At 48.8% G+C, this 27,173-nt stretch overlaps 2 protein-coding genes across 2 annotated transcripts in view; one reads left to right on the top strand and one right to left on the bottom strand.

The window, feature by feature from the left end:
• Window positions 1-19,296, top strand: part of LIMK2 (LIM domain kinase 2) — a 32,582-nt gene extending 13,286 nt beyond the window's left edge. Inside the window, exons 3-16 of the mRNA XM_074887761.1 lie at window positions 3,293-3,428; window positions 4,674-4,783; window positions 5,026-5,214; window positions 5,669-5,774; window positions 7,127-7,323; window positions 8,015-8,201; window positions 10,648-10,734; window positions 11,478-11,609; window positions 11,869-11,925; window positions 12,115-12,180; window positions 12,987-13,161; window positions 14,577-14,632; window positions 16,524-16,681; window positions 17,263-19,296. Coding sequence (XP_074743862.1) covers window positions 3,293-3,428; window positions 4,674-4,783; window positions 5,026-5,214; window positions 5,669-5,774; window positions 7,127-7,323; window positions 8,015-8,201; window positions 10,648-10,734; window positions 11,478-11,609; window positions 11,869-11,925; window positions 12,115-12,180; window positions 12,987-13,161; window positions 14,577-14,632; window positions 16,524-16,681; window positions 17,263-17,419 — 1,813 coding nt within the window. The 3' untranslated portion in view covers window positions 17,420-19,296. The remainder of the gene's footprint in view (window positions 1-3,292; window positions 3,429-4,673; window positions 4,784-5,025; window positions 5,215-5,668; window positions 5,775-7,126; window positions 7,324-8,014; window positions 8,202-10,647; window positions 10,735-11,477; window positions 11,610-11,868; window positions 11,926-12,114; window positions 12,181-12,986; window positions 13,162-14,576; window positions 14,633-16,523; window positions 16,682-17,262) is intronic.
• An 813-nt stretch (window positions 19,297-20,109) lies between these two features.
• PIK3IP1 (phosphoinositide-3-kinase interacting protein 1) lies at window positions 20,110-26,890 on the bottom strand. Its single transcript, XM_074887454.1, has 6 exons — window positions 26,703-26,890; window positions 26,447-26,527; window positions 26,245-26,355; window positions 24,018-24,203; window positions 23,803-23,881; window positions 20,110-21,740 (listed from the first exon to the last, which is right to left on the bottom strand). The coding sequence occupies exons 1-6, from the start codon at window positions 26,788-26,790 to the stop codon at window positions 21,533-21,535; spliced, it is 753 nt and encodes a 250-aa protein (XP_074743555.1). The 5' UTR covers window positions 26,791-26,890; the 3' UTR covers window positions 20,110-21,532.
• Between the last annotated feature and the right edge of the window lie 283 nt (window positions 26,891-27,173).

The raw sequence follows: 27,173 nt of genomic DNA on the forward strand, positions 1-27,173 counted from the left end.
GTTACCAGTCCTCCAAGAAACTTGATTACCAGGCTTTGTTACTCTGTAATAAGAATAGCAAATCATCTAGGAGAAGATTAGCGGTTTCTAATCTATAAAAGACAGAGGAGCACGAAATCTTCCTTTCTTTTGGTTGTGGTAACTGACAAAGATTAGCTTGCTTAATACCTCTAGAAGTAATTGTATTCCTGTCTCAGCTGATGTGAGCCCTGGCAAAGGCAATGCTGCAATGCCACGCACTCTAGTGAGGAGGGAAAGGAAGGAGTGGTAACTCTTGTATCTTCTGTGATAAAATTCTGACATATCTCTTCCATGAGAGTCACGTGGAACAATCATGTGATGCCTTTATCATTTGGGTGAAGGTAGTTGAAACAGGTCTTGAAACTATACCTGTGTGCTGTCAGCCAGTTCTCCACACCTGGCAACTCTAAAGGTTTTTCTATGTTACAAAATGCATGGTAAATACAGAACGTGCTGCTTGGCAATATGGGCCTCTTGCTGGCACTGATTAACGAAGTAGCCAGTTGGAGGCATTACCAGCATCCAGCCTCTCTGGGGCTGGTTGCCCTGGGTGGGGCTCTGAGCCTTAAGCTGCAAACTTGTCCTGCCCAGATTTGTTTAATTGCATAGCAAAGAACTGACTGCTTGCTGGCTCCACCCCCTCACCTTCATTTTGCTATGGGTGTGTTGCAAATTAGATACCAGTGCTTGTTTCCGGATGGAAGCAAACTAATCAAAATGCTCTAAGGTTGGAATCGAACCATGAAGAAATACAGAAAGGTAAAGGGAAGACAAGTGCGTGTTATCTTTTGGAGCCTATCTAAACAGAATTGCAGTTGTGTTGCTTTTGCAGAAATTTTAGATTTTCTTAGGGAGAAAAAGGAGTGGTTGAAGGTTAAATTGAAGAGGGGTGAGGAAGGGAAGGTGTTGTGCTTAAAAATAAATAAATAAATAAATCAACCAACCACCTGCTTGGAGAGAACTTAGACAGAAAGCCACGTCTTGAAGTCCTGGTGGTGCAGTCTCTAGTATTGCTGTCTGCATCCCAAGTGCAGGTCTGGTCACAGCTCCCTGTTTGAAGATGTAATCACTCCTGGAGCATGCACTGGTACAGGCATGCACACAGAAGTCGGCGAAGTCTGAGAGATCCGATTTGCCCATGCTGAGCCAGATGTTCCTGCCACAAGGTGATAGAAATCTTTGCTGTTAGTCTCCACTTGCTCTTTCTCCCTCCCACTCACCTACTTGATCATTCAGCGTGGGTATTTACGGGAAATGAAAGCCAAAGGCTAGTGGTTGAAGGCAAAATGCATTGCAATGCCCTCTAGGTCTCTTGCATACCATGAGCAGGGTGTAACCATGACAGTGCCCCAAGGCTGAGGCTGTAACGATGCATGTACCATGTATAGCAGTGTTAAGTTACTGCTCCCCCTGCCTCAGACAAAATTGGCAGGGCCTGTTGCACGTGCTGGAGTTCTTTTCCATCGCTGAGGCAGGGAAGGAAGGATTTGGAGCTCCTCAGCTGGGAGAACAAACACTATAAAAGCCAAATACATCAGAAGGAGCAATTTTCCTGAGGGTAGGGTACGGCACTAAATACCTCATGAGGTGTGCTTTCCCCTAAAACCATAGGCTGCTTACAAGCAGCTTCACCTTGTTCCTTTGCAGTCTCTTGAGATGGAGCAAATAACTCTCTCCATGTTGGAGCACGACCAGCTTCGCATATCATCACGCTCATTACAAGCTGGTGGAGTTTACAAGGAATGTCTTTGGCACAAATAAGCTTTCAGGAAACTTGTGAAAGGTAAAGTCAACAGTAGTCCTCTTAGACCTGGGAGCACATAAAAAGTGTCCCTCCACTGCCACTAGCTGAATTCAATGCATTGGGTGCTATAGAGAGCCCTGTTGTCCAGGAGGGCACGTGCCCACCTAAGCCCCCACCCCAGTGCCATGGGTTCCCCTCCAGTGTAGTAACTGAGACAATTGTTGGGGTAAGGAGCAGAAGATGCTGTTCCTTCCACCTTTGGCAAAGCATTGTACTGACAACACTGGTCCTTGGGGTGTTTCTTTGAACCAGTTATTGGTGACTAACCCACCTTGGATTCTGCACTCAGAAATGGCCAATACCAGACTAATTTTCCTTTTAAAGTCTGAGAACATGCTGCCCAGGGCTAATGGAACAATCTTTAGTGATGCAACTGCTGTCTGTGCCTTATCTCTCCATTAAGTCACACCTCCACGTTGCAGAAGTTAAACTCCCTTGCCCAGTGCATCCTGCTGAGGCAGGATTATTTAGTGTTCAGGAAGTCTGAAGATTGGGGTTCTGCTTGTGATTTGCTAAAATGGTAGCTGCAATAGAACTGCTGCATCTTTTTCCTTAGATTTTTTGGGGGGGGAGGGGAGTTGTTTGTTTGTTTATTCGTTTCTTGGGGGGGTGTGGATAGAGGATTAATAATGGTTCCTTGTTGAAATGGGAGCTGACACTGATGCTCCCTTCATTGATTTTGAGACTCCCTTCATTAAATTAAATATTTTCATTTGGGGTTTTTTTGGTTGGTTGCTTGCGGGGTTTTTTTCTCATGCGCTGTCATCAGCAGGAGGAAAGGGAGAGCAATTGGTGGGGAGAGATGGGGGACTTACATCACAGTTAATTGGTGGATGCAGTAAGTATGTGGAGCTCAAAGGATGAGCTGCTTTGAAAGCTCTCCCTCAAATGGACTGCAGTTGACCTTTTGGGAGAGGTCTACTTACAGAAGAATAGAAAGACTTTCCACAAATGTCAGTGCAAAACTGGCTTTGTGTTGCATAGGGAAGTGGATCCTGCCCTTCTGTCCCCCTTCCTAAACTGGCTGAGGAGATGGCTGCTGTGAAACAAGATGGTGTGATACTACAGAGACACTAAGTAGAAACATAGCAGAGCTGTCTGTGTGCTGGGCAGCTCTGCAGCTGGAAGCTTGCCTCCGGGCAGAGGGAGCAAGCAGAGGAGCAAAATTTCTAAGGCAGAATTTATAAACCTACTGTTGTGTTTTACTAAATAGATGGGATTTGTTTTAACCTTTGGAAGCTTGTCTTTTCCTTTGCATTGGTCGATACCACTTCTGCTTACAGACCTTGGCTTTGGTGCTAATTTTCAGTTGAAACAGCATTGGGAAACGGAGTTGTTCAGTACATCTGTAACTAGAAGAGCTGGTGGTAAACTGCTGCTGAATGTTTTCTCCATGCAGGAGAGGATCTTTTTAATTGATTTGTGACTTGATGCCAACTGGAACTTTGTTCCTTTGTTTCCTTCAAGGTGCTCTGAATGTCAGGATCCCCTCACTAACTGGTACTATGAGAAAGATGGGAAGCTGTACTGTCACAAAGACTACTGGGGGAAGTTTGGGGAATCTTGCCATGGCTGCTCTCTGCTGATGACTGGACCTGTGATGGTAAGACTCTGAAGGACTCCTGCCTGGAGGCAGGACATGCCCACCTCCAACTCCTCAAACTTGGTTGGGAGTTGCCCTAGCTATTCAGATAACCAAATAAACTGAAGTCTCCTTACTACTCTAATCTCTAATCAGAGATTAGAAATGAGGCTTGTGTGTGCATCTTCTAGAACTGGGGTAGCTCTTAAAGGAGGGAGTTGTGAGGATCTGAAGCATATGAACAAAGAAGGTGCTGAACTGCACAGGCATGAGAAGTAGAAAGGTAATTAAGGGGACATCTGTTCAGTTTCTGTAGCACAGTGCCTCAGTGTCTCCATGGGGTGATTTTCCACTGCACTGCAAAGTCAAACCTCTCAGCTCAGGGTAAGCAGCAGGTTCTGGCTTTGGGGAAGGTTGCCATCCAAGTCCCACCTGGACTGTGGCCAGAGTGGTTTTCTGGCTGACGGTGTCTTGAAGTGGTGTTAGCCCCAATTGCTTTGAAGCATTGAACTCTGCCTGCACAACATGGGGCTTACCTAAGTGTTCCCTTCCTTGCCACAACCTTGCAAATATTTAACCTTTAAAACTGTCAAGAATTAAACATAACCATTATTTTTCTAGGGCCTAAATAAAAGCAGCATCATACTCAGTAATATGATTGCTACCTCAAAGGGAAGTACTGAGAAAAGCGCAGACAATTTCTCATTGCCTGCAGAAGTCTTTGCAAAATACTGTCAATAAGGGAAGTTCTTGTAAGGAAAATAGAAAAACAGATTAGTGAATAAAAATATTCTTTAAAGGTATTTTGTTGTTTCAGTCTGAGCTCGCTTTTTTTTTTCTGTCAGCTGGCTGGTAAAGTATCTGAATTTCTGCATTGCTTGTCTGCCAAAAAAAAAAAAAAAAGCCCTTTCAGCTTTATTAATTCAGGCGTAACGTTAGTTATCTTGCCAAGAGCAACTGAACAGGAGGGTTTAATATCTTGTTTACAAGTCTGCAGCAGACTATCAACTATTTTTGATAGTTGAGCAGCTGCCAAATATAGCAGAGGTTCCTGGGACACAAGCTTTGCTTTGCATGTTGACATGTTTGTTTCGGAGAAGTTTTGCAAATGATGGGGTTCAGGAAAGGTAGAATGGGCTAATACAACTCTCCAGTAAAAAACTGCTACTTGACTTTGAGATCTGAACGAACATGATAATTAGAGAGGAAAGCTGCATGTGCTGGTGGATTTTGGCCCTACTAAGCTACTCCCTTTTCTGTCTGTAGGTGGCTGGCGAATACAAGTATCACCCTGAGTGCTTTGCTTGTATGAGCTGCAAAGTGATCATTGAGGATGGGGACACTTACGCACTGGTGCAACATTCCACTCTCTACTGGTAAGACTGAGCTGCCCGCCTTGCCAGAGTTGGTCCCTGCTGTATGTGTAAGCCATGTTTAGCTGGCTCAGCGTGGTTCAGCTGAATGCTAGGAATGCCAGGAAGCTGCCGAGGGAGGGAGGGAGGAAGGAATGGTGTAAGCACTAAAAACTATAGCTTATGGTCAATAAGAGAACTTAGAAGCGTGAGTTTGGCAGGCAGGCACAGGACACTGCCATAATGACTTTCTTCACTTCTTTTAGTGGAAAATGCCATAACCAGATTGTGCTGACACCGATGATAGAAAAACACTCCACTGAGTCTCTGCGTGAGCAGCTGCCTTACACGCTGACCCTCATCTCCATGCCAGCAGCTACTGATGGCAAGAGGGGGTTCTCTGTGTCTGTTGAAGGTGGCTGCTCCAGCTATGCCACTGGTGTCCAGGTGAAAGAGTGAGTATGACAAGGTTGTGTGCAAGGTACTTGTCTGTGCAGAGGGAGCTGGTAAAAATTCTGCAGCGCTCCTGTCCTGCCCGTTGCTTTAACTGCTAAGGGGATCTGTCTTGGCACAACAGGGACGTGTTGGCTAATAGCCATTTGTGTTCGGTCTCCATTTCGCTCTTGTGACGACCTTAATTGATAACTTTATTTCTCAGTGCTATGTCCTTCACTGAACACAAATCATTTGGTGAATTGTAATGGACTAACAATTTTTACCATTGGGCAAATGAAGAGCTCTCCCCAAACCAGCTCAGACCTAAGCACTTGGTCTAATGGTACCTCCCTGTGTTGGTAGATTAGCATTGTTTTATTTCAGAATACCAATATGAGGGAAGCATCAGAGATCAAATATTTTTTATAATTTTGGCTAAACTGACTTCCCACACACTATAATTCCCATGTTTAGAGTTAACAGGATGCACATCAGCCCAGATGTCCGAAACGCCATCCACCCTGCAGATCGTATCCTGGAGATTAATGGAGCTCCTATTCGTACATTACAGGTGGAGGAGGTGGGTAGAGTTCTGTTCTGAAGCCTCCTTCTCCTCTGCCTTCCTACAGCTTTTCTGCTTCTCAGCACTGTTCTCCTGCTCTACCTCCAGTGTGTGTACACCCATAGTACTCATGCTGACAGTAGGAATAAAAATGAAGACAAGCTTTGCTACCCCTTCTGGCTGAAGAGGAAAATGTAACAGATGGAAGTGCAATTAGGGTGCAGTTCTGATTTTGTAGAAGGGAGGTAATAAGAAAAGTGTAGGGCTGTGACATCTCAGAGGACAGAGAGACTGTGAAGACTGTTCATGTGTTGCTAGTGAAGTCCACTGTCCAGATCCTTTCAGAGGCAACTGCTAATAGACGAAGGTTCAGCTGATCCTAGGGATGAGTTTCCCATTGCAAAAAAAGTATTTCATGTCTGTATTTGCAATTAAATGCTTTATGCAGATATCAGGTGATGCTGCAAGAGTATAGCGAGACCACCATTACTTTCACTATGCAAGGGTTTTATTTATGGTTGGTATTGAAGAGAACAGTAGGAGCACAGTAGACATGTCTCAGATAAATCTTTTGCAAAGCTGTTTTTTGCAGCACTGTTCAGGATGGAAGCTTGTGTGGTTTTTGAACACTTCTCAGAAATAGAAGAGAAAAAGTGTTTCATAGAATACCAGGTTGGAAGGGACCTCAAGGATCATCTGGTCCAACCTTTCTTGGCAAAAGCATGATCTAGACAAGCTGGCCCAGCCCCTGTCCAGCCGAATCTTAAAAGTGTCCATTGTTGGGGAATCCACCACTTCCCTGGGGAGATTATTCCAGTGGCTGATTGTTCTCATTGTGAACAATTTTCCCCTTGTGTCTAATTGGAATCTCCCCAGGAGTAACTTGTACCCATTACCCCTTGTTTTTTCTATGTAGCTCCATGTAAAAAGGGAGTCTCCATCATCTCTGTAGCCACCCTTTAAATACTGGAACGTGGTGATAAGGTTTCCCCTAAGCCTTCTCTTCTCAAGGTTGAACAAACCCAATTCTCTCAGCCTTTCCTCACGTGGCAGGCTTCCCGGTCCTTTGATCATCTTTGTTGTGTTATCCCCTTCTCTGGGCCCTCTCCAGCCTGTCCACATCTTTTTTGATTAGGTCACTTGTAGCTGACCAGAAAGAAGAGGATTTGGCTAGCATAAGGAACTTCTGTGTTGCTAGCTTGATTTGTCTGGTAGACAGCTGTGGTGTGCGCAACTAAACCACAACTATGGAGTGATCTCACTGAACTCTCTACTCTGATTCCTGAGAGGCATTCTGCTGTGTCTCCTCTATCTCCTGTCATTTGTGTTCCTTCTTTCTACCGTCATCCTGTCCTTTGGTTTGTTTTCAGGTGGAGGAATTGATTCGCAAGACAAGCCAGACGCTTCAGCTGCTGATAGAGCACGACCCTGTCTCACAGCGCTTAGACAGGCTTCGTCTGGACTCCCGACTTCCCACCCATATAAAGCCGCCCATTTCCCCACGCTCCCTCTCTCCACTGGACATCAAGGAGAATCTGGAAGGAACGCTCCGACGGCGCTCCCTCAGGTACAGACTTGGAGGCGCTGCCTCTGACCTAGCTTGCCTTTGCCCTGTGCTGCCTGTGCCTAGGCCTTGCGATTGCAAAGGACTGCAGAGACATGACTCATCTCTGAGATGAGCCTTGGTATAAACCACTGGAGAGCTTTAGATTCTCTCTCCATTCCCTGTCAGGATGGCAAACTTTCCTTAATAAAAAAAAGGAGCTCAACTTTTAACATAGAAAAGCTATTAAGTTTTACAGTTAGAAAATGTAAAAGTCAGATTTTTACCAGCCTTAAATGGCTGGAGAAGAATGTGTCCTTAAGGGGGGGAATATGGCTGAGATCTGGGACTTGGGAAGAATCTTGTCATCCTAGACTGGGGCACTCAGTCGCTCATTTAGTCATTTATGAGTGTTTTAACCTTTGTTTAGAGATAGCAAGTGCTGTGTCTTCAGAGCTTCCTCCTCCTGTTCACAGAGCCCCACCTCTGACAGTGCAGGAGTAGGAGATGTGTTGTTGTTATGCAGCTCTGGCTTGGAAGCTGCTCTAGGTTTGTAAACAGCTTCCACCAGTGCTGAGAGAGCATCTGGCTTTTGAGATATGAAGAGCACTAAAGCCCATCCAGAAATGGATCCCTTAGGAGCTAATGATGGGATATGCTGGACCAAAAGTTTCCTACCACCTTCCCTGATTTTCCCATCTCCTTTGTTTTCCAGGCGAAGTAACAGCATTTCTAAGTCTCCTGGCCCCAGTTCTCCAAAGGAACCACTCCTTCTGAGCCGTGACATCAGTCGTTCTGAATCCCTACGTTCCTCTTCTAGCTGCTCCCAGCAAATCTTCCGGCCCTGTGACCTGATCCATGGCGAAGTACTGGGAAAAGGATTTTTTGGACAAGCAATCAAGGTGAGGGAGGTCCCCAAACATTCATCATTTACGCTGATTACAGCAATGTTTGCTTATCTCAGGATCCTTCACCCTGCTGATAGCAATCAGTCTTGGAACTCACCTGGTTTGCTCAGTGAGATCCATTTCTCTGTTTCATTCCCTGACCGTGAGTGTCTCTGGCTGCAGGTGGTTTTGACTTTGTCCCCTTGGAATGTCAACCTTGGCCATACATACTCATCTCCTGAGTGAGGTTTAGAGCTCCAGGGTGCCGGTGTCACAGCAACCACCTGGGTGAGGTGGGGAGAGTGGGGAACAAGCAACACTTTTTCTTACGAGCATCTTATGAAGAGGTGCATTCAACTCCCCAGTACAGCATTTCTCACCCACCTTTAGTGTAGCATGCTTGGGGGTTTGCCAGGCTGATGTGGTGACTGTCTCTGAAACCCCAGCAGAGCCTAAATGGCTTGTCAGTGTGGTGGTAGTGGTCAGGTCTTTCATGACTCTCACAACTAAAATCTTCATTAATAGCAGTTCTCTTGTATTTAAGTTCTCTGATCTTGACTGGGGGTGCTTCAGCAGCTCCTGTCCTGGCATCCCCGACAGCATCAGGGGGCAGCTTCCTCTGCCTTACTAAGGTGCTGTGAGCTCCTCGGTGCTCGGATTGCTGTTCACCATGTTATGGGACTTCTTTCCTTACACCTGAATAAACATCAGGCATCCAGTCACCATACTCATCTCATGCTTCCATGGGAGGTAGTGAGCCAGTACTACAAATCCAATACTTTTGATCCATACTAATGAGCATATTTCTCTTCTCCTCTGCTCATAGAGAAATAACAGTTCCAGGTAAGCAGAACCTTTCCTCTTTCGCATGCTTTTGTCATCTGCGTCCCCACAGTTAATGGCACAAAGGCATTTATTTTCTGCTCAAATTACATGATAGCCATCCTGTTCTGGTGCATGCTCTGGGAGTTAAAATTGCCCTCTTGGAGTTTCATGATGACACTTGTTTCAGTTTTTCTGGTATGTCAGCTTAAGAATTCCACTTAGCCTTGTCTTGTCTTCGTCTCTTCACTTCCCTTTATCTTTGGGTGTTAGATGTCCCTGGCTTTCATGTCCCTGGCTGAAATGTGTAGTGTTCCCTGGCTCGCTACTTGTATATGGATGCTTGATTTCAGATGGGAGCAGAAGAATATTGTACTTTTGCTTCTGTTGTGTTATTCCATGCGTTTGTATTCCACTTATCAGGCTTGCTATGTCCCATGGTTCTAAACAGAACTAGTATGCCACAGTGTTTGCAAGAGCTCATAAGCTTCCTAAATATTATAACTGGGTCTTGTCTTCTGGATTGCAGTTCTGGAGGTTTTCTGAAAGGGTTTTTATTTTAAAGGGTATGAGGCAAAAAAGTGACACCTTTCTTGAGCTTCAGATTGACTGGTTTTGATGCAACAAGTACTGTATCTGGTCTCAATAGTTCCATTCTGTTCCCAGAGAGGAGTTAGTAGTTTAGTTACCTGGAGATCTTAGGGAGAATGAACTGTCCAAGTTAAGCAACTGAAAGGAAGAGGATTTCCAGGAAAACAAGCTCATCAGAATTTGGACCCTTTCTACTTACTCATGTATCCCATGCAAGCAAGGCAGAGCTGGTTAAAAGAAACCTCTAGAACAAAAAAAATGCCAGGAACTAGTTGGATACAAGCAAACAGCTCTTGAGGAACTGGAAATGCTTTCCATGTTGAGAGCCAGGAAATATATTACCTGATGTTTATGGTGGATTTCTGTGCATTTGTCACAATTCTGGGACATTCCTTGCAGGTGCAATACACTGCTCCCAAGGAGCATGGTGAAGTAACTGCTTCCTACCATAACTGAACAGCCTGTGCATCCTGGTGCTGCTTGCACATGAGTGATAAGCTCATCAGAAAGCATCGGGCTTCAGAGTCCCCATAAAACCAAAGCACATAGTAATGTGGTTTTGGATTGTTTGGTTTGGTTTCTGTTGTAAGTGAACATTAATTCCTTCACTGATACAGAGTGTAGTTGTTAGGTGCTGTGTACAAAATGTGAGCATCACGCTGGGCAAGTACTTTCTGTAAGGGAACTTGAGGCATGCACAAGCACGGAACCGATGCATTCAGAGGCTTTGACAGCCTGTATGCGTGCTCAGCCCTGTGCTACCTGAAGTGGAGACTTCAGCTCTGGTTCTTGGGATGCTGTTGATCTCTTGGTACGATCCTATATCAGCTTTAGGTAGTTTCTGTTTCACGTACAGAATCTTTTGCTGAATTCTGAAATGAGACATTTTATGCAGCTTTCTGCAGATTCCTGGGCTCTGAATTTTCTCCGATCTATATTCCTGTCTGGTTGGAGGGGAATGTTACCCTCTCTTTCAGAAGAGTTGCCAGAGCATTGGAGCTGTGTATTCTTGAACCTTGCCTGTAGTTGCGGTTTCTGTTTCCACCAGGTGACCCACAAAGCAACAGGAAAGGTGATGGTGATGAAGGAGCTGATTCGCTGTGATGAGGAAACACAGAAGACTTTCTTGACAGAGGTAGGAGCAAGATTTCAAAAGTTTCTGAGCCAGTAGTGTGGTGGAATTGTCTTCCATCTTCTCCAGAGAGAGAGTGATCATGCCAGCAACCTGGCAGGAATCAAGGCGCTGAGGAGGGAAACATCACAGAGGAAAAAGCTGACATGAGCTGAATGTTTGCTGCAGTGAAGTGTGACTCACTCACTCTGAGCAATAGACATAGATTCGGCTCCCAGTTCATTAATTTTTCAATGATAAAAAGCAGCCTGAGTCTGAGGCAAATTGAGCTGTGCAATACATAAAGGATTTATCCCTTGAGCGTTGTGCATAAATACAAATTATGAGGGCCAGTATCTGTAAGATATTTAAGACTCCTGCTGTATTTAAGCTAAACTCTTTTCTTGGTGGCTGCCTACCGTGTTTTTCGAAGTCAGATTTAGCTTAAAGGCAGCTCCCTGAACACCTGACGCTGCTATTCCGGCCCTGACTCACGCAGCACAGACCCAGATAGCTGCCCTGGGCAGCTCCTGTCTCTTAAAAATAAGCCAGACTCAAGGGTGCTCTCCTTAAAGACTAAGATCAGGTTAATTGCACGGCATGAAAATGAAGAGGTAACAGTTAATTTGACTGCCTTAAGGTTGGGTTTTGAGTGTACTCTGTGATCCCTGGAGGGGACCTCCAGCATTGGAGTGCTTGTCACACCGAGCGGATCTGTGCAGACCTGTTCCATTCTCTCCTTTGGGGTGGGATGTCTCTGCTTCCAGGTGAAAGTGATGCGCAGCCTGGATCACCCCAATGTCCTGAAGTTCATTGGTGTACTGTACAAGGACAAGAAGCTGAATCTCCTCACTGAGTACATTGAGGGGGGCACCCTGAAGGACTTCCTCCGCAATGCGGTGAGTATGGAAGCCTGGTAGGCCTCTACTCAGTGAGGCTGATGGTGTGTTGTTGGTTGTACCAGCCTTATGGTGCTTGTTATTAGTCTTCTCCTTCGGAGCTGACTTCTTAGCTGTGGGTGGCCTGAGGCAGGAAGCACCTTCTTCTGGGGGCTGTATCGTCTTTCACTGACTGCTGTAAGAGCCCCTGTTGCGGAGGAATTACTGTCACCAGCTGGCTGGTAAGACAGTCCCTGACCTTTGAGGACTTGTCTTTCAGGACCCGTTTCCCTGGCAGCAGAAGGTCAGCTTTGCCAAAGGAATTGCCTCTGGAATGGTGAGTCGGGCTGTGTCCCTTCGTCCCAGAGCAAACCCCCAGGGTCAGGGTTAGTGGCTTCAGCAGGGTGGTCTAGGAGGGGTGGTGGATGCTGCCTGACTACCAGCATCTGGTTGTCAAGGACTGTAAATGTGAAGGGACATACTCACCTGGGAACCCCTAACACCAAGTTTTCTCCCTCTGTTCCAGGCTTACTTGCACTCCATGTGCATCATTCACAGAGACCTGAATTCACACAATTGCCTAATCAAGTTGGTGAGCAACACCTCTGTTCCCCACAGCATGCTGCTCCTCCTTGTCATCTTCCTCCCTTGGTTTTCTCCACACGATATTCCCTCTTTTGTCAGAGTGGAATGGATTTCAGAGAGGCTTTTAGTGCCCTAAACAAGGGCGCTTCATCTTCAGTAGGATTTTTCCAGACTGATCTAGCTTTCACTGTTTCTTCATTCTGTTCTTTTACCCCCTTTCCTGTGGTAGCATCTCCTATTATTCACAGTTACATTATGAGAATTAGTACAGCTCTGTTCCTTATCTCAACTATGAAATGTTCTCTACAGCTGCTTCTGTTCTTTTAACCACTTGATGGCTTTTTTTATTGGCACTCAGGATTCAGACAAGTGTGTGGGGGCGTGTATGTGTGTGCTCTCTCTTTTTGAAATGCTAGGTCACAAGATTTTTGTGTAGCTTCATTGCCCTTGTTCACTTGGCTGGAATATGAGATAAGCATGTGGGCTTCAAACAACCCAGGATGAATGTCTAAGTTAATTCTTGGCCAGGTAGAATAGGAGGGTCTGAAAGGGAAGGTCCAGGTTTGCCCTGGCAGGTGTAGACAAATTGATGGGATTCGTGTTAGCCACCACACAGAAAATAAGACGAGGAAATGATGAGTTGGGATCGTGAATTGGGTGTCTTACACCCATCTAGACAGCTTGCTACAGTCATCTGGCTGCAGGAAACCTTGATAGTTGCCCTTACAGTGCATAGCCAACAGGAGTTGCAGCCTCTTTGCTCCTGAAAGGAGCTGAGAGGAATCAGTAGCTTGTACTAAATCCCTTGTGTAGGATAAGACGGTGGTGGTGGCTGACTTCGGTCTGTCTCGGCTGATTGTGGAGGAAAGAAAAAAGCCCACTTTGGAGAAGCCATCTGCTAAGAAACGAACCCTACGCAAGAGTGACAGGAAGAAGCGCTACACGGTGGTTGGCAACCCGTACTGGATGGCCCCAGAGATGCTGAATGGTAAGATACTGATACCAGGGCGCAGGTGAGGAGACAGCCTGTGACAGGGTCTAGGGATGATAGGATTACTGAAAGCTTCTGGGCCCTAGTAACAACCAAACCTACTAGAGCCTGTGGTTTTAGCCCTGCTAATATGCAAGCTTATTTATACACACAGGTACCCTAGCTGCACTTCTCTTGCAGTACCTGACCTGATAAGCCTTTGTACCAGCCGAGGTAACGTCTCTGGCTTGACAGCAGGATTCTTCAGGAGGGCAGCTGACCTAAGCTTGCTATGATCCAGATAACAGGGAAGACAAAAGAAGCCTGAAATAAGACTGAACCTGAGATCAATTTCTGTTATAGCCTCTTTAGTGCAAAGCCCCTATAGTGCTTTGGAACTGCCCCTTGAGACAGAGAATCATTAAACTCCAGGATGAGGCTTATGTGTGCTGTTGGGTAGATCCAAGAAGCCATTTGCTGCCAGGTTTGCTGAAGCCTCAGGACTGGGGTGGGAGTTGTCAAAGTGCAGGGAAATCTGGTTTTTGGCAGCAGCCCTCAGTTGCATTAAGGATGAACTATGTCCCCTGTAGGAGTTGAGGTAAGGGTGAAAATACAATGGGTACAATTTTCTCCTAATGAGCAGGTTTGTCTGACCAGGTTGGGCAGTTTGGCCAACTGTGATATCAGTGTTGTCCAACAAGCCCACCAGCGAAGGGAGGACTGGGCTCCTCTCTCCCAGCTCAAGTCTTCTCCATGTTGCTTTCTTGTGTGCTGTTCTGTTTTCCTTCTCTCAAGGCCTGCAGGCCCTACTGGAGTCAGGCTGCTTCTCAGAGCCTGTCTCAGACCTGGCATTTGTCAGAGAACAGCAAGAGCGTAGTCTGACATCACCTCTGAAAGCAAGGCTGTTTACCAGATACTGGCTTGGGAGGGGCGTGTCTGTAAGCAGAGAATGGCGTGCTGGAGCCAGTCTGCTTTCCCAGATTCAAAGTGCTGCCAGTGTGTAATTTATTATCTCTGCAGTCACTGCAGCAGGGACTGGGCACTCGCTGGCTGCTGGGGAGGCTGAATACTGACTCGGTGCACTGTAGAGATGCACTAGAACAGCAGTCGATGGGAATGGGCAGAAGTTTTCCGTAGTTATCCTTAGCATTTGCTCAGATCCCTGATACACAAGGCTTCCCTCTGTTGTCCTGTAATTCCCCTGTAGAAGAAAGAAGCAGGGTTAAAGTATGTGATGGCAATGTATAGGAAGATTGCAGTTGGTTTCCATATCTTGGAGCAACGGACCCTGCTCAGATTTAAGCCTTGCTTTGTCTCCTGTTTTGGGGCCTTCCAGGAAATAGGCTTAGTTAAGCTTTGGACTGGCAGCTCCTGGAATAGCTGGATGGGGAACTGCCTCTCATGGAGCTGAGCATGTCTTGTGTTTCCTGCAGGACAGAGCTATGATGAGACAGTGGACATCTTTTCATTTGGGATTGTTCTCTGTGAGGTAAGACCAGGACATTATATGGCATCTTTAATGGACTTCTTCCCCACTGCCATCTCCTTGCACATGCTGTATCAGCCAGTTCTCCGTGTCCAAGTGTGCAGTCTGTGACCTAACTGCACAGTGAATTAGGCTGGGAGTACAAGCTTAGCCTGCCTCTATTCCCTCAAGGAAGGTAACTGTCTTTAACTTTTTGGTCTCAGAGAGTTTATTCCTGGACTGAAAGAAATACAGACGTTCCTCCTGGACTGAGAGAAGCTGTAAAAAAATCTATCAAGTTCTGATTGAGCCCTGGTATCCATTCGAAAGTAGGCATATTCCCTAAAACTGTGATACTTTTTTCTACTGCCTCATTAAAAGAAAAGTCAGCTCTATAATCTCAGCAAATTCAGGGCCTCCACTGGGGATGGCACTTCACTTCAAAGAAGGGGAAGCTGAAACTCTTTGCAGGTCGATTAATGAAGCTCGCACCCTGAAGTCTGTTGGCTTAGATTCTTTGAGCCAATGCAGAGTCTTACTGTTGTATCAGGCTTTTCTGTCTGGAGAGGACCACTGAAAAGCTGCAAGGTATTTTCAGTTTGAAAGGTGTGTAAGACAGTGGAAATACAGATAAAAGGTGGGGTGTTATGTGTACGGATAACACAGCAGTTACAGGAACACCAGGGGAGACCAGCACAGTTTCATCTTCAGTGTTTGGATGAAGGGGACAAAGAAAATATCTGTGCATAAATCTTTGTGGTCTCATCTGGAGCTCTGTTTACACTGGGCCCTCCTCTCAGAGAATGTTGTGGTTGTGAGTGATAGATTTAGGAACTTGAAAAAACTGTGTGCAGGATTAAAACAATTGTTTCATCTAGAAAAAAGACAAATAAAGGGGTAGTAGCATATGAACATTTTCCTTGTCACCAAAATAAAGATGCTAAAAAAAGGAAGATACACACTCAAACAGATAAGGAAATAACCCTGCCAAAATACATAATGGGTGTTCCACTGTCTAGTTACAGGATGTGGTTGTCCTGCTGAGTTATTGGCATAGAAAAGCCTGGGTGGTTATAAATAACACCCTTTTTGTGATACCCGATGAGGCTTTAAACCTAATACTCTTCCCCATGTGAGAGTTTGTATTGACATTGACCTTGTCTGAGTCCAGATCACCCCACAGCTCTCCGCTGTGGGTTCCTTCCCTCTTATGACACTTTGAGTGCCCTAGTGCTGGAGGTGGTGAGCGCTGGGACTGCCAAGTGCTGGGGCAGGGCTTCTCTCTGTTCACCCAGCCCTTTCCTCTCCCTGCAACCTCCTGGGCATGGGTGATGGTTGTTCTGCTCTGACCCTCCTGCTGTGGGTGGGGTTGAATCTGCCAGGAACAGAGCAACTCAGAATTTGTGGTGCCGTTGACTTCACAGCATCGTTTAGGACAGGCTCTATAGACAGGGGAGCTTTGCTGGTGGTGTGGTAAGATTGTGTGAGAGGGGAGAGATGAGATGGTGACGCAGGTTGTGTTGATTACCTGCGCTCAGGAGGGCCTGCATCATCCCCAGCAGCGTACAGCACAGTAGCTGACCCAGCAGAGAGACACTGTCAAGCTCTCTGGGAGGTGCACATCGTCCTGTATCTTCTAGCAGAGACCCTGGGGAGAAAGAGAAGGCATCTGGGCCTTCCCTCACAACAGCAGCCACGTCACCAGGTCCTGAAAAAGCTTCATGTGAAGTTTGTGTGCTGTGCCCTGCCTCACTCTTTTGCGCAGTTAGCCCAACTGGAAAGCAGGAACAGTGTTTCTGCTCTTTCCATTTCACCCTGATACTTTGAAGGAGCCCCTGCCTGATGCTGAAGTTCCCTATCTGTTAAAACTCTGGAACTGTTGCTGTACTTAAGTGCTCCTCCCATTTTTCCCTAGATCATAGGCCAGGTTTATGCTGACCCGGACTGTCTCCCACGCACATTGGATTTTGGCCTTAATGTCAAGCTGTTCTGGGAGAAGTTTGTTCCTGCTGACTGTCCTCCAGCCTTTTTCCCTCTGGCTGCTATTTGCTGCAGACTGGAACCAGAGAGCAGGTAGGTTTGGGGTCTGCAGGACTCCTCTTTGTAAGCCTGGAGGATGTGTCTGTATTCCCTTAGTGGAAGGATTGCTGCACAGAGGGTGGAAGAGGGCTGTATTCCAGCCTTCTGTGGGAATGCTCAACGGCTTCCACGTGAGGAGAGGCTAAAGACTCATCAGCTTGGGAGACAGACTGCTGTATATAGTGGAGGTCTCTGAAACAATTTCCGAGACGCAGAGGGTAAAGGAGGAGTGATTGTTCGGGGTTTCTCATGTACAAAAAGTAGGGGCAGACCTTGGCAGCAGCTCTGGAAGGCGAATACTTTGTTTGATTTCAGTTGTGAAACTTGTAGCTTCAAACTAGTGTTGATGCCAGGTGGGCTCCAAAAGAGCCGGACCTCCGTGGCTATCAGCTGTAAAAACAGGTAGCCCAGACAGATGGGATCTTTGCTGTCGCAGAAGCTGAATGGGGAGGGATCATGACCCTGCTCACACCTCTGTGCATGAGACAGGGGCACGGATGGACAGCTGGTTCAGCCTTGCCAGATGCTGTTCTGCTTCCTCCTTCCCACTCACATTTCCTCACTGCTGCTTCTAGGCCCCCTTTTTCCAAGCTGGAAGACTCCTTTGAAGCTCTCTCTCTTTACCTGGGAGAACTTGCCATCCCCCTTCCATCTGAGCTGGAGGAGCTGGACCACAACGTGAGTGTGCAGTATGGACTGAACCGTGACAAGCTACCTGAAAACACAACCTAGTCAGCTCATCCTGCTGCCTGCACCACTTCTGTTGGAGCTGAGATGCGGGACAGGGAGGGAGATGCACTTCAGCCACTTCCAGGGCATTAATGGGGCACCACGCTGTGCGTTTGCTGCATTGCCTCTCTCTCCCCACCCAACACCCCTCCTCTTGGACATCCTGATTCACTGTGGATTTCTGGTGTGTTTCAGAAGCAAAAAGGGCTGTTTCCTGCCAACTGCACCTAGGAAAGCTGCTCAACACTATTTTTCTGGCTTGAGAAATGTTTCTCTGGCCTTTTCAGGCTTCTTTACTGTGGTGCCTTAGAACTTGGCTGCAAGCTGTGAAGCCACCCTGGCCTGACTGCCAGGGAGGGAATTGCTGTAGGAAACTCCTGGGCAAGGACCAGCAGCACTTCTGGACCTGCTTCTCCCACCGAACGCCCTGCTCAGAAAGCCGGGGAAATTGGACATCCAGCAAAAGGCCCCACCAGGACAGTGTGTGTGTGTGTATGTTTGTGCGTGTGTTTTCCAGATCAACCCACTGAGATTTTGGCCTCCAGTGTGCATCAGGGGAGGGAGTGAAAAGCCCCAGGAACTGGGCAGATCTCCTGAAATACCTTGTCTGTGGGGAAGTGTGTATGAATTTTTGTTTTGGTTTGGTTTTGTGGGTTTTCTCCTCCTCTGTCTCTGAATACCTCCAAAAGCCTGCCTAGAAACACTAAGACTGAGCTCTGCTTGCCCCTCCTGATGGTGAACAAGGCAGGCAGCAGATGAGCCACTTGAGCATCTTCAGACCCTGAGCCAGCACAGTGAGTTTGCCTGCCCGAGAACCTTAACCCAGGTGAAAGTATTTGAACCTGAATGTGTAGAACTGCACTAGGCACTGGCTGTGGACATCCCTGGAGTGCTGAAGCTGCTCGAGCTCTCAGCCTGTGGACATGATGTGACAGAAGGGGTGGCAGAAGGTGCTCTTCAGAAAGCCAAAGGTCTGAAGTGGCTCAGACTTTGTACGTGGACAATGATGAAGGGGGATGTGCCCAAGGTTACTTAAAGGATGGACTTGTCATGAACAAAAAAGTGTTGGAGAAGGTCCCATCCTCCCAGGAGTGGCAGCTGGAGAACTAGTAATTCAGTTGCCATTACCTCATCCTTTCCTGCAGGCTGTGCAAGTTGCTCCCTTTGAAGGTCCTTCTTGCAGCTGCTGCTGCAGCACCTGAGCTGATTCTCCAAGCAGAAACTTTCCTCAGGGTCATTCCCTGCTTTTGGGGAGAAAAAAAGGGCTTGGAGTCACTGGGAGGTGGGTGGGGGTGTATTTTCTTCCAGCACTTCTCTTCTTCCTCCCTCGGTGGGAGAGGGAAGAAAGCTACTGCTGTAGTAGCTCACGTGGTTGGCAGAACTGAACAAAAAGCTGGCTCAAGTCCTGCTCATAAGTTTCACAAACATCTTGGTTTAACTGGATTTTTAGTGTGCTCCTTTCTCCCCCCCTCCCTTCGGTATTGAACGGTGGGGAATGGGTGTTAGTCTTTGCTGTTACTTTGATTTTCTCCCCCTACCCATGAGTTTAAAGTATTATGTAAAGTAACATGGGACCAGCCACCACCTGACAAAAGGTGTATGTGGAGGGGGCTGTTTTTAGTCTGTGTAGTGGTGTTTTAGAAACACTGGGGACTCCCTTTGCTGTGAGTCAGTGGAGGAGCCTCTCTAAACTGGGTCCAGTGGATTCAGGATTGTTAATAGGATTTGCCCTTTCTTTCCCCCTCCTAGGCTGGTTTGTGAGGGGACACCTGAAGGGGGGAGTCCTGGGTGATGTGTGGGTGGGGTTTATGAACTGTGATTTGCACAGCTCCACGTTCTAACTAAATTAAAAAGCAGTAAATGTATGCTATGAAAACCAAGATTCTGTTGCCTCTGTTACATAAAGCAGGAAGCTGTAACTTTCTCAGGTTTCTATTGTTGTCACAAAATGGCAACATCAAAACGGCACCTGAGGTATCATCTAGAACTCCCTTTCTTGAGCTAAAGGGCTCTGCCACATCTGCAGAACTACAACAAGGCCGTGCAAGTGCTCTATCGTACTATTTACCTGGAGTGATGGAAATGGAAGTTGTCAAGTTTTGGTGGTTGGAGGGGTTTTTTTTAAGGTGAACAGGCATCAGCAGAACATGGAGCCTCTCTCCATTTTCCTTTTCTGATCCAGGGATAAAAATACAGCTTGTTCGTGGAAACCTCTTACTGAAATATGTAGTTCAAGGGGGATTTGTCAAGGCAACAACTGAACGAAAACATGAACTATGTCAGTGCCTCCTGTAACCTGCTGTGCTCTGTCTCCATCGTGCTTTCCAGGGCAGGGCCCCGAGGGATGGAGCTGCTGCCGAGCGGCACCAAAGCAGAACTGACCTGCGTCAGCACGGGAAGGGGCTGTAACCCCCAGCGTCGTCCCAGGGGCCGCCCTGCTTAGTCAGCACCGCTCCCACGCCCACAGCTGCTTTTCAGGAACAGCCTCCCAGCCCCAGCCGAGGTGCTGGCAGCAAGGAGACAAGCTCCGTGGCCCCTGTCAGGGCTGGTGAGTGGAGGCACTGCTTGTAGGGATTTACCTCTGGGCCTGGCGAACTGAAGTGGCATCTTCCCTTCTCAATCTGAAGTCTGCAACAAGCGGGATGCTGCTCGGGCAGGAGGAATGTACAGATGAGCCACAGTCCACACAGGTCTACAGAGCATTTTTCAGAGCTTTAATACAAGGTAGCACAATCTGCACCTTCTCATAATGAGGTATTTAAAACATTTTACAAAGAAATGGTATTCAAAGGCATTTAAAAATAAAACATTTCCCTTTTCTGAATCAAACATTAACACTAAAACCCCTGCTGCCAAGTGCTGCTCCCTGTTAGGCCCACAGCTATAAAGCAGATGGCTAGAAAACTTACTTGAATGGCTTGAATCCCCCAAGTCGGGGATGGATGTTTCCCTGAACTGGCCTTGTCTTGGTGCCATCTGGGAGACACTGCAGCAACCATCCCTTCCAAACCCCCTGAAATGCTAATAAAAGTTGTTACAAAACCTCTGTGTTAGGGCCGGGCTCTGTAAGCAAGGAAAGTAGTCTTGCTGCACAAGCTGAGTGTGTGTGAAGGGGGCTGGGCCAGGAACCATACCGTAACTTGGGGATCTTGCAAGAGCAGCTGCCCTGTCCTGCCCTTAGAGTGAGAGCTGCTGCGTTGTGGTCAGGGTGACCTCCGCAGCTGGCTTGGCCACGCTGCCCACAGCTGGCTCTGTAGAAAGCCAAGGGAATTCGGAAGAGGATGTTATATATCCTCAGTGCTCAACCTGCTGTAGGTATCTGAAGGGCAGTTTGTTTCTTCACAACTATCTTAACGCTGGCCTTTGGTCTCCTGATCTGTGTAAGTGAGCAGGAGGCACGGACCACCTGGACACCTACAACTGTGGCTGTGCATGTAGCACCACAGGGGAATGGAGATGTGGCCTCAGCCCTGGAAGACCTGGATTTGTTAAGAGCTTGAGAAGAGCTTTTCCAAATTGTCACTGGGGCTAAACATACTGCTCCTGGCCAAAGCCATCCCTCAAATAAAGTCATCCTTGGAAAAAAAACTGATCCAGTAGCAGGATTCTGGACAGTCTCTCCAGCTCTCAGCCACTAAAGCAAAAAGGCAGGAACTATAATCAGAGTGTAATTACCTAGCTAAGTCTGACGTGAAGCTCCCCTCAGTCCCTGCAGTACTGCTCCCTCCTGGGGTTCCAGGCTGAAACTTAAGTAACAGTGCACACCGTTAAATAGGAAAGGAACGGAAAAAGAGGAAGCCGAGACCACGCTCCGGGCTATGGGATCTGTGGCCAGTTGTGAGCCTGGCCCATCTTCCCCCCCAGCTCCTTGGCACACCATGGAGATAGGTGGGAGGAAGCAGCAGGGTCCACCACACCAGTCCCCAGCTGGTCATGCGCTGAATGGTGCCCCTCGAACAGATCATGATGAATAGCCCATTGTTCTGTCCCTCTGCATCATCTTCATCTGGCTTTCATCAAAAAGAAAACAAATTAGAAATGAACACACGCAACCCCTGCACTCACAGTAGGAAGCTGGAGGCTTTGCTCAGCCTGTATCGCTCCTGCCCGAGCTGCTCAGGCACCAGGAGTACCCGCCTGCCCCATGAGCGGGCCGCCGCCGTCGTGCGTGTCCTCCACAGGCGTCTGGTTGGTGTGCACCACAATTGTGTTCTCGTCCACAAGCTCACAGGCAGGATTGGTGAAGGCTGAGAGTGGGAGTGTGATGCGCTGCATTTCACGCTCATAAACTTTCTGTTCATGCTTTTCCTTTAGGTCTTTCCCCCTAGATTAAGAAAAACCAAAACATATATGTGATGTGCATGGGGTGAGCGCCACTGCTTGGAGTTAGTCTCAATAAAGGTGATACAGTAGAAAAGAAGGGACTCTGCTCTTAACAAACAGATGTTTCAGCTACATACAAAGGGCCAGAAACACTTACTGTAAGCAGAGGACCCTATCTGAGCATCTTTAAAAGACAAGCAGCCAACTGAAGCCTGTCCCTCCCTCATAAACTGCCTTATTCACTGGCATTGCTACTGCTAAATGATGCCTGTAAAGCCAGGCTTCTCCTGCAAACCATGGAGCTGACAAAGGTTTCCTTACACCTTACAGTCCCACAGCACTGCCTGGGGCAGGCCCAGAGGAGCAGTGAGACAGCGCAGAGCCCACTCCTGTGGAGAAGAGCTTCTGTAACCTGCTTCATCTGACAGGAACAAATACCAGAGGTGGTGACGGATTCTGCCTTTTGTTGCAGCAAACCAACCTCTGTAGCAAATCAAGCCATTCCTGAAAGTATTAGAGCTTATTTCAGAGCTGGCCCTGCCTTCTGCTGCTGCAGCTAACAGCTTAATACCACAACCGGCTCCCCAAACCTACTTCAGTCTTCAGCCTGTTGCTAAGGGAGGCGACACCTCTGTAATTTGTACTGAGGAAGAACTGCCTTGCTTTAAAAATGGATGGCATTAATAGCATGTTGTCTCCAGAAAAGCTATGTATACCAAAAGCTACTAAACCCATTAAAGGTTTCTCACCACACCTACCCAAACCTGCCAGCTTGCACATGCAATTTTGAGAGCAAGGCAGGAGAGAGCGACAGTAAACCTGCGCTGCAGCCCTGCTGTGAGCTCTCTGGGATTGCAGAAGCAAAGCTGCATTTGCACAAAGTGCAACATTGGTCTGTTGCTTCCTCCTGCTCAAGACAGGAGTGAGGTGGGACAGGCACCACTCACTCCTCCTGGGGCTCGTGATCCCAACCAGGCAGAGCTGCTGGGGTTTCCTGTCAGCACATAAGCATTTTGGCTGCTTTTCAAAGCTGCCTACAAGCGTGCAGCAGTGGCTGTCGTTCCTGGCAGCACACGAGACAGCATTCTCTGAAGTGACACCTCAAATCAGATTCCTCGACAAGCAGCGCTCTGTGTTTTGCCCCTTATGTAACACTCCTCCCTCTGTTTTTTTTCTGTCGGCATTTATTATAAACACTTACATAAGGACATGTCCCAGCTTGGGAAAGGGCTCCTTCTGCTTGCTTGTGTCAGACTGCTGTCAAACAGCCAAAATACAGAACAAACCCTCCCAGAGGAGGGAGCCTGGGCCTTCATTTGCTGCAGCGACATTCACTGCTGTTTGTTCATCCTGCCCTGTCTCTTACAACTAAGCTGCTTGCTATTACCACTAACCTCAAAAAATGCTGAGCGACAGAAACGTTTCTGTCCAACACCATGAAATGGCCGAACAAGTCATAACTTAAGGGTGAATCAAAACAGACCTTAAGAGTATACAGGAGCTTTGGTAAAATTAACTTTGTCTGATAAAAAAAAGTCCTACCTGATATTCAGTTTCATAGGATATAATGCATGAGTGGCAGAGAATTTGCCAATTGTTTTTCTTCTAAAGCTAGCTAGGCTAGAGAAACCAGGGGAACAGGTGGCCTGCTGGAAGGATTGTTCTTTTTCCGATCACAAAAGAAACTTTCTGTGAGGGCACCCGGGATTTCCTCTCTCCAGCTCTTACTTAAAATTCAGCTCCCCTGGATGCATCTGAGAAAGCCACACCAAGGTGCATGTGCACACACAAAACCAAAAAATATAGAAGGTCATTTGAAACTTTAAATGGGACAGAATACCACACTGATAGGTGAAATGGAGAAGCATGGGATTAACTCTTACACAGTTCTCTCCTCAGTGCAACAAGTGAAACTCTTGCACAATGTGCTGTATCAAAACACAGGCTTCTATCTGCCTTTTCATGGGGATCTGGTTGGGTCTGCAGGTGCTCAGACATTCCTGCTCTATATACGTTGCTTCATGCCTACACCAGCTTTTAGACAAAGGAGAACAGCCACTGACCTCTTATAGATGTATCCCAGGACAATGCCGGCTCCGATGGCGATGATTATCACCATCATGATCAGCCCCAGCACATACCCTGTGAAGAGAGAAAGGAAAGGGGGTAAAATCAAGAGGCAGTAGATCCAGCTATAGCATTGCTTTCAGAGCCTCAAAACAAATCTGTCCTGCCAGAATTACAGGAATGGATCCCTCACATGATCCTGGGTTTGTACCTAGGGTCCCTAAGTCCTTCTTGTCTTTGGAGTTCATCTGCACTCTCTGACTGATCCCAATGACGGGCTGCACAGCGGCTGCCTCGCTCCGGGAGGGCAAGGTATCGGCTGGTTCAAACACCTGGTCAACCTCCTGAGAAGTACCAACTTCTGCTGTAGGGATTGGGGCTGTGGCAGCTGTGGCATCTGTTGAGAGGAGAAAAGAGACATTAAAAATACCAATTCAAAACAACGCGAGCCTTGTGAGTGGGACAGATTTAGACTGGTCTCACTGAACCGCCTGCGAAGTATGCTGACACACACTCGTCCTCTCTTAAGTTGCTGCCAGAAATCCTACCAAGGCAGACAAGAAGTGTACTCCTCCCCCCACTTTCCTTTGACATGAACCTATTGAAGTAAGAGTGCAAGGCACCACCACAGATGAGACAGAAGTCAGACAGCAAAACGAAACCCAGGTTTCAGGGCATGAGTCCAGGAGATGCACGATGACTTCATTTGGTGTACAGATCGATATACAGGCTGCAGCTTCAATCATGCTGAACAGACATGAACGAGATTATGAGACTCTCCATCCCAAATCTCCCAGGAGTCTACTTATCTCTCTTCTGCCTCAATCTTCCTGACACAGGAAGGCTTGACAGAAGGAGACTCCAGCAGGTGTGAAAACAACCTGGGGACATTCTTCTTACCCAGCCCCTCTTTGCAGCCGTGTTGCAAACTCCTTTTATGTGATGGACAGGCTAAGTCGGAGCAACACTTTGGGGAGCACAGCCACTGACTAGTGTAAGTACAGCAAGCTCCTCCTCAGCCAGAGCCCAAACAAAGGTGTGTAAGGATGGACACTCATAGCACAGACTCCTTCCCAACACTGTGGATTTTTTATCAACAGCATTGAAAGATTTTCAAGGTAGCTCCTTCTTCCATGACACAGGTAAAATGGAAGCTGTAGCACAGTAAAAGCTATGACAGTGGAAAGTAGGTATCTATTACCTGTCCTAAACAAAAACCCCCCACTTTTTGGAAATACTATGCACAGTATGCATCCACACCTGAAAACTCTCTCCACCTGGATCTCACCCCACAGCTGGGAGCAACTCCATGTGGATTTTCTATCTGCAGCCATTTTGAGTCCTCAGTGGAATGTGAAATGGAAGTACAGAAGGGGAGTTAGAGATAGGAATTCAGGGTCTCCTGCACTGCACAGTGACTTTACATCAGGTCAGCCAGACAAGCTGAACTAAGGGGAGCTGCAGGACATGACTACAATAAAAAGGTGCTCACTCTGAAACACAAAAATAGCCAACCCCCTTAAACATGCAAACGGTGTACTGGCTGAAAGGCCGGGTAACTCTCCTGATCCCAAAGCTGCAGGACTGTTTTGAGTAAGGGTCTTGGCAGGAGAACATTTATTTTGCTTTATCTTTAGGGAAAAGCAGGCAAAAAAACAAAGTGAAGAAAACAAAGTGGATGTGTGGGGGAGCGTGTTTACATGCAAGGATAACAACCCCGAGGGACAGTGGAGTGCATAACTCTTGAGGGGCTCAGAAATAAGCAAACAGTTCAAAAAACCTGAGTGGTTACTTTGGTCTCAGTCTATACCAACATCTCCTCTCCCTTAGACTGGCTTCAGCTACAGTTCTTCTCTTGGCAAACTGTTTCCCCCCCAACTACCCAGGATGAATGCAGTGTTTGGGGTTTTCTGTTCCTTACTCTCCTCCCTTCAATTCTCATTTTCTCCAAGTTCTTTCCCCCCACCTGTACCCAAATTCACCCTGGCGCTCGTTCAGCAGCAAGACACTTGTTCAGACAGAGTAACGTGCCCCAGCAATGGTCTGCCAACAGCTCTGCAGTGCCCAGATGCCCGGACCTCCGCCTTCTGCAGCACGGCTGAGAGCCCTACAGGGACTAGTGAAATGGGGGGGGCACACGCTGCAGGCTTTGCACAAGCCATTTCTGGCCCCCGTGGGAACGCTCCAGGGGCGGAGCAAGGCACAGCTGGGAGGCAGATGTGCTCGCACAGGGGAGGGCTAGGGGGGAGCCCCGGGTACACGCCGTTCCCGGGGGTGGGGGCGGCGGGTGCTGCCATAGGCCGGGGCTGTTTGTGTGCTGGGAGGGGGGGGACCCCACCCTGGTGACGAACGCAGCCCCCGGCGGCAGGAGGGGGGCCGGGGAGGGCAATGCCCCGGGACCGGGGAGGGGGGGCGGCGGGGTCCGCTCCTCCCCGCGCCCGGGGCGATGTCGCAGGGTCTCCGCTCGGGGACCCCGGCGGCGCCTCGGCCATAGCACCAGGGCGCGGCGGCGCCGTCCGGGTTCCCGCAGCTGCTGCGGTCCTCGGCGGCTGCGGGGGAGTGGGGGTGGGGGGTGGGCAGCGGGCCGTCAGCGCCCCGCTCCCCCGGCGCCCCCCGCTCCCGCGCCGGCCCCGGGCCCACCTGCCGGCAGCGCGGCCCCGGGGCCGCCCCGCACCGCCCGCCGGCTTCCGCGGTAGGACGCGCCGTTGCCGCGGGGGCACGCTGCGGGGAGACGCGGCCGAGCCGGGAGGGCGGGCCGAGCAGCCCCCCACATCCCCCCCCCCCCCCCCCCCCCGCCGGGCCGCCCCCCAGCGCGTCCCCCCCCCACTCCCCCCACCCCCCCGAGACCGGCCTTTGTCCCCCACAACAAAGCCGGGCCGGGCCCCCCGGCACTCACCCTCGGCGCCCCGGGCGGCCGCCAGCAGCAGCGAGCCCAGCAGCACAGCGCCCAGCGCCGCCGCCCGCCGCGGGCCCCCGCGCAGCATCCTCGGCGCGGAGGGCGAGGAGCCGCCGCCAGCCCGGCCGCGCAGCTCGGCTCCGCTCGGCGCCGCGGCGAGACCTGCCCCGGCTCTCCCCTCCCCGGTAAACAACCGCCGGGCTGCGCTTCACACCCCCCCCCCCACACACACACCACCACCCCCCCGCCCCGCAGCCGCCGCCGGGTCCTAACGCTGCCGCCGCCCGCCCCCGGGCGGGTCCCGGCCCCGCCGGGGAGCCCCGGGAGGGAAAGGGGCGGCCGCGGCGGGGCTGGGCTGGGCTCGGGGCAGCCGGGAACCTGCCCCGGCTCTGTGGGCCGGCAGAGGGGCCGGAGCGCCGGGAGCGGGCGCGGCGATGGGGGCTCGGCTCGGCGGGGGCCGTTTGGGTCGGG

Source organism: Strix uralensis, chromosome 17, assembly GCF_047716275.1.
Source record: "Strix uralensis isolate ZFMK-TIS-50842 chromosome 17, bStrUra1, whole genome shotgun sequence".
Lineage (NCBI taxonomy): Eukaryota > Metazoa > Chordata > Aves > Strigiformes > Strigidae > Strix > Strix uralensis.

Excerpts from the sequence above, each read along its gene's own strand:
- PIK3IP1 (XM_074887454.1), bottom strand. The coding sequence starts at position 26,790 with ATGCTGCGCGGGGGCCCGCGGCGGGCGGCGGCGCTGGGCGCTGTGCTG. Across the intron at positions 26,356-26,446 it reads CGGGGCCGCGCTGCCGGCAG|CCGCCGAGGACCGCAGCAGC; the intron begins GTGGGCCCGGGG and ends ACTCCCCCGCAG. Across the intron at positions 24,204-26,244 it reads ACCCTGCGACATCGCCCCGG|ATGCCACAGCTGCCACAGCC; the intron begins GCGCGGGGAGGA and ends TCCTCTCAACAG.